The sequence below is a fragment of the Gymnogyps californianus genome, unplaced genomic scaffold (assembly GCF_018139145.2).
Source record: "Gymnogyps californianus isolate 813 unplaced genomic scaffold, ASM1813914v2 HiC_scaffold_31, whole genome shotgun sequence".
NCBI lineage: Eukaryota > Metazoa > Chordata > Aves > Accipitriformes > Cathartidae > Gymnogyps > Gymnogyps californianus.
In genome coordinates, this window is record NW_026114191.1 from 1,491,320 (window position 1) to 1,493,699 (window position 2,380).

General features: G+C 51.7%; 1 protein-coding gene across 1 annotated transcript; it reads right to left on the reverse strand.

Moving 5' to 3' along the window:
* Nucleotides 1-683: 683 nt before the first annotated feature.
* Nucleotides 684-1,616, reverse strand: LOC127028300 (olfactory receptor 14J1-like). The gene has a single exon (XM_050914019.1). The coding sequence runs from the start codon at nt 1,614-1,616 to the stop codon at nt 684-686; it is 933 nt and encodes a 310-aa protein (XP_050769976.1).
* Between the last annotated feature and the right edge of the window lie 764 nt (nt 1,617-2,380).

Here is a 2,380-nt window from a genome sequence, read left to right on the forward strand (position 1 = left end):
CACTGCTGGCTCATATTCATTCAGCTGTTGACCAATACCCCCAGGTCCTTTTCCACGAGGCAGCTTTCCAGCCATTCTTCTCCAAGCCTGTAGCGTTGCATGGGGTTGTTGTGATCCAAGTGCAGGACCCGCACTGAGCCTTGTTGAATCTCATACAATTGGCCTCGTCCCATCGCTCCAGCCTGTCCAGATCCCTCCGTAGAGCCTTCCTACCCTCAAGCAGATCAACACTCCCACCCAACCTGGTGTCATCTGCATACTTACTGAGGGTGCACTCAGTCCCCTCATCCAGATCATCGATAAAGATATTAAACAGAACTGGCCCCAATACTGAGCCCTGGGGAACACCACTTTTGACTGGCCACCAACTGAGCAGTGCCAACTCAACGAACTCAGTTCACTGAGTTCCTCAGTAAACTGGCTGCACATGGGCACAGAAGGATTTATCTTCATTGCTGGCAAAAATATTTAAACATGATGTAATTCAGGAAACCATAAACTACTCTCCTCAACCATATGCTAAGTTCAAACTGCATCTAATGCAGTCTGCCTTTTGCAAGGACCATCCGTACAAGAACTCTTTGAGACCTAGAGACAAAACAGGATAGCTATAAACACAATTAAAGGTTGGCTAAGGAGACATAGAGACATACTACTGGAAGACAGTTTTTAACACCCTGAAGCTAGAAGCAGCAGCTACGTAGTTTCTTCAGCTTCTTCAGCGCATCTTTGAGCTCCTGGTTCCTCATGCTGTAGATGAGGGGGTTCACTGCTGGAAGCACCAATGAGTACAGAACAGTCACCACCAGATCCAGAGATGGGGAGGAGATGGAGGGGGGCTTCAGGTAGGCAAAAAATGAGGTGCTGAGAAAAAGGGAGACCACGGCCAGGTGAGGGAGGCACGTGGAAAAGGCTTTGTGCCGTCCCTGCTCAGAGGGGATCCTCAGCACGGCCCTGAAGATCTGCACATAGGACAGCGCGATGAAAACAAAACACTCAAAACCAAAAGAGGCGGTAATCACAAGAAGCCCAACTTCCCTTAGGTAGGCACCCAAGCAGGCGAGCTTGAGGATCTGGGGGATTTCACAGAAGAACTGGTCCAGGGCGTTGCCTTGGCAGAGTGGTAGGGAAAAGGTGTTGGCAGTGTGCAGCACAGCATTGAGAAGCCCACTGCCCCAGGCAGCTGCTGCCATGTGGACACAAGCTCTGCTGCCCAGGAGGGTCCCATAGTGCAGGGGTTGGCAGATGGCAACATAGCAGTCATAGGCCATGACGGTGAGAAGATAAAACTCTGCTGTAGCACAGAAAAAGAAAAAAAAGACCTCTGCAGCACATCCCAAGTAAGCAATGTCTCTGGTGTCCCAGAGGGAATTGGCCATGGCTTTGGGGAGAGTGGTGGAGATGGAGCCCAGGTCGACGAGGGAGAGGTTGAGGAGGAAGAAGTACATGGGGGTGTGGAGGCGGTGGTCGCAGGCTATGGCGGTGATGATGAGGCCGTTGCCCAGGAGGGCAGCCAGGTAGATGCCCAGCAAGAGCCAGAAGTGCAAGAGCTGCAGCTCCCGTGTATCTGCGAATGCCAGGAGGAGGAACTCGGTAATGGAGCTGTCGTTGGACATTTGCTGCCTCTGGGCATAAGTGACTGTCCAAGGAGGAAAAGGCAGCGAGAAGTTAGGGGAGACTAAGCAAAACAAAAGCCATTTCTCCTAAACACTCCTCTTTCTACATCCATCCTCTTTTTACTTTTCTAAGAGACATTCCTTCAGCTCCGTTGCTGGAGCTCTGCTTGGTGCTGGCTGAATGCACCATGAGGAGCAGGGGTTCTGGCCACTGGCTGCTGTCCTGCTCTGCAGGAGTGGGCTCATGGGAAGGATGGGGGCAGGGGGCATGCCTGGTGTTTGACTTTTTGTCACACGAAACCACTCCTAAGGCAGAAGGGCCTGTCAGCATCTGCACTTCCCATGCTAAGGAATGTGGATGACAGAACATAGTTTCAGAGTTTATTCCTAAAGTTTCCCTCCATCTCACCTGGGGAGTGTTCTTGGTTGTCAGAAACCTCAGAATTTCTGCTGCACCCAGTGAGAACAGAGTGAGTGTTGCAAGGCAGGAGGATTGCCTGTGGCTTAATGCAGAGTCAGAGGAGCCAGTCTGTCCCTCCGTCTTGTTCCCAGCTGCCCTGGGCTTGCACCTTTCTGGGTGGAGGGTGATCACACTCCCATTTTACCCTGAAGACCACGAGACATGGCTGAGAGCAGAGGGATCCACTGCAGACCACGAAATGTCTCACCCTTTCTCAAGGTCTCATCACCCCACTTCTAGCCAAGGACACACATGCCTCATTTCACCAACCCAACAGCATTTCCTCAGTCACAGCATCTCTGCA